This window comes from Gossypium hirsutum, chromosome A12, assembly GCF_007990345.1.
Source record: "Gossypium hirsutum isolate 1008001.06 chromosome A12, Gossypium_hirsutum_v2.1, whole genome shotgun sequence".
In the NCBI taxonomy this organism is placed as follows: domain Eukaryota; kingdom Viridiplantae; phylum Streptophyta; class Magnoliopsida; order Malvales; family Malvaceae; genus Gossypium; species Gossypium hirsutum.
Genome location: NC_053435.1, coordinates 79,814,497 through 79,816,807, shown reverse-complemented (window position 1 = coordinate 79,816,807; position 2,311 = coordinate 79,814,497). Strand labels below are relative to the sequence as shown.

Here is a 2,311-nt window from a genome sequence, read left to right as displayed (position 1 = left end):
TTTTTTTCCAAGACTTTTCCGTGTAAGATTTAAGAAGGAATATGATTCAAATTGTATTTTTCAATACTTATATTTATTTTTAGTTTTTTAATTTAAATTTAAAGAAATTAAAATTTTATTTATGAGATAATATCTAATAAATTCGTAATTCAAATTTCGAATATATAATTTTTTATCTTCAATGGTAATTTTTTTTCCCTTAAAATAGGGTTAAAAGATAAGAAGATTTGTCTTTGGCAATATTTAAATATTAAATTATGTACAAAATATTAAATATTAAATTAAAGGTTGAATTTACGGCGACGGCCACTAGAAATTTTTAGAGTAGAAAATTCAAAAACGCAGCACACGCCGATATTGAATGACCCAACTATGACACGCTCCCCTTCAAGACGTGCGCATTTTTATATGGGTTAATTCCGACATGATCCTTAAATTATGATCTTAATTTTAAATTGGTCCCAAAATTTGAAATATTCTGATAAAGTCCATATTAATCAAGTCCTTCTGCTAGTCTAGGTATCAACTTGAGAATTAAAGTCGGTCTGGATTTAATGTAAAGTATATTTAAATTATGTCGGTGTGGATTTAACGTAAAGCATATTTAAATTATGTCAATAAGATTTTAAATGTGTGTCCACCTATTGTATTAAGAAGTTTAAATCTAATGTGTTAAAATCATAAGGGTCATCTTTTTATTTTTAATGTTTAATCCAAACTGTCCATGTGATATGGATACATATGTTTTAAATATGCTCCTTGTTAATTCCAAGCTAATATTTAACTCCTAAGCTTACATTTAAGTTCCTGGAAGGCTTTTATTTATATTGAGTGATTTTTGACTCATTCACACAGAGTCAACAAATCCCTCAACAAGTTTGGCATTGTTCTAAGTCAGTATTTTATCCCCCGACTCTTTTGAAAGCCGCACAGAGTTCATGTAATAAGAATGCCTCGTCGAATTGAGCCATTCGCGACACACGGCCACTACCAAGGAAATAGTGCCCATTTTCCTTTGATAAGGTTTGAACCCAAGCCCTAAATGGCATTTAAGGGCACATATGCTACCATTTCTTTTGGTTAGATCAACTGGTACCATCCCTTTTTCACAATGACAAATATGCCATAAGTCAGGGGCACCCTACCAATGTGCATCCCCATAAAGCATTCTCACTTTGTGAATTCGTGTTGCAAGCAACCTTTTCAGACACTCAGGCTCTTTGTAGAATTGGAGAACAAAATCCCAACTTAACCCAAAGACAATACCAACCTGTTGAAGGGTTCATCACCTCCAAATGGGCAACATTTTGAAGACTTGTCTAAAAGGGGTCAACATTTTGTAGATTAAAGATCAATTTAGAACCAGAGATATAGTTTAGGATGTCTAGTAAAATTAACCCTTTTTTTTTTAAAGTCTAAAATGGTTGTAAGATATTACGGTCTAACTTGAACCACCCTCTCTCTTTCCACTGCCTTTCATGTCATCTTCCTCTGTATACATATATATATACACACATATATGTATGTAACTCTGTCAAAACTTCAAATCAGCCATAGCCTCTCATAATTTCCAATAAAACCCAATACTTAGAAACCTTTTTATTTTCAATCTTCATTATCAATGGAGACCAAGTCTCGTACTCTAGAGATCACAGTTTTATCAGCAGAAGACCTGAGAATCGACAACAAACCGGTGAAAAAGAACGCCTACGTCGTCGTTTCTGTCGACCCTTTCAACAACAAGGCGACCAAGGTCGACGGAGAAGGAGGTAGCTATCCTTCGTGGAACGACAAGCTGGTGATGGAAATGCCGTCACAGACGCGGTTTGTAACCCTTCTAGTCAAATGCAAGGGGTCCAGAGGGGAAAAAACGGTGGGGTTAGCAAGGATACCGGTGATGGATTTCGTCGGAGGGTATTCGCCGGCAGCTTGTTTGCAGTTCTTGAGTTACCGGTTAAGGGATCCCAAGGGATTGAAGAATGGGATTATTAATGTTTCGTTGAGAGTGAAAGAGCCTTTGCAGGATTGTTCTTCACAGGCTGGTGGTGGTGGTGGTAATGCGGCGGCGATAGGGCTGGGAATTCCCATTGATGGACGAAGAGATTATGGTGTGGTTACTGGGATTCCAATATGGACTGGTTATCCATCTAATTCTTTGTTTTAAATGATTGATTTTTGTAGTGATTCAATTGAAGTAATTGCAAAAGTTGTACAAAAAGTACACATATATTCCAACAAATTTGTTTAATCCAATCAATTTGGATCCAGTCATGACATAAAAGGAAATTAAAAAATCAATTAACTCTCTTAA

General features: G+C 35.3%; 1 protein-coding gene across 1 annotated transcript; it reads left to right on the top strand.

The window, feature by feature from the left end:
• The first annotated feature begins 1,509 nt into the window (after window positions 1-1,509).
• Window positions 1,510-2,311, top strand: LOC107929213 (BON1-associated protein 2). The gene has a single exon (XM_016860592.2). It carries the CDS (start codon window positions 1,622-1,624, stop codon window positions 2,162-2,164), a length of 543 nt encoding a protein of 180 aa, XP_016716081.1. The 5' UTR covers window positions 1,510-1,621; the 3' UTR covers window positions 2,165-2,311.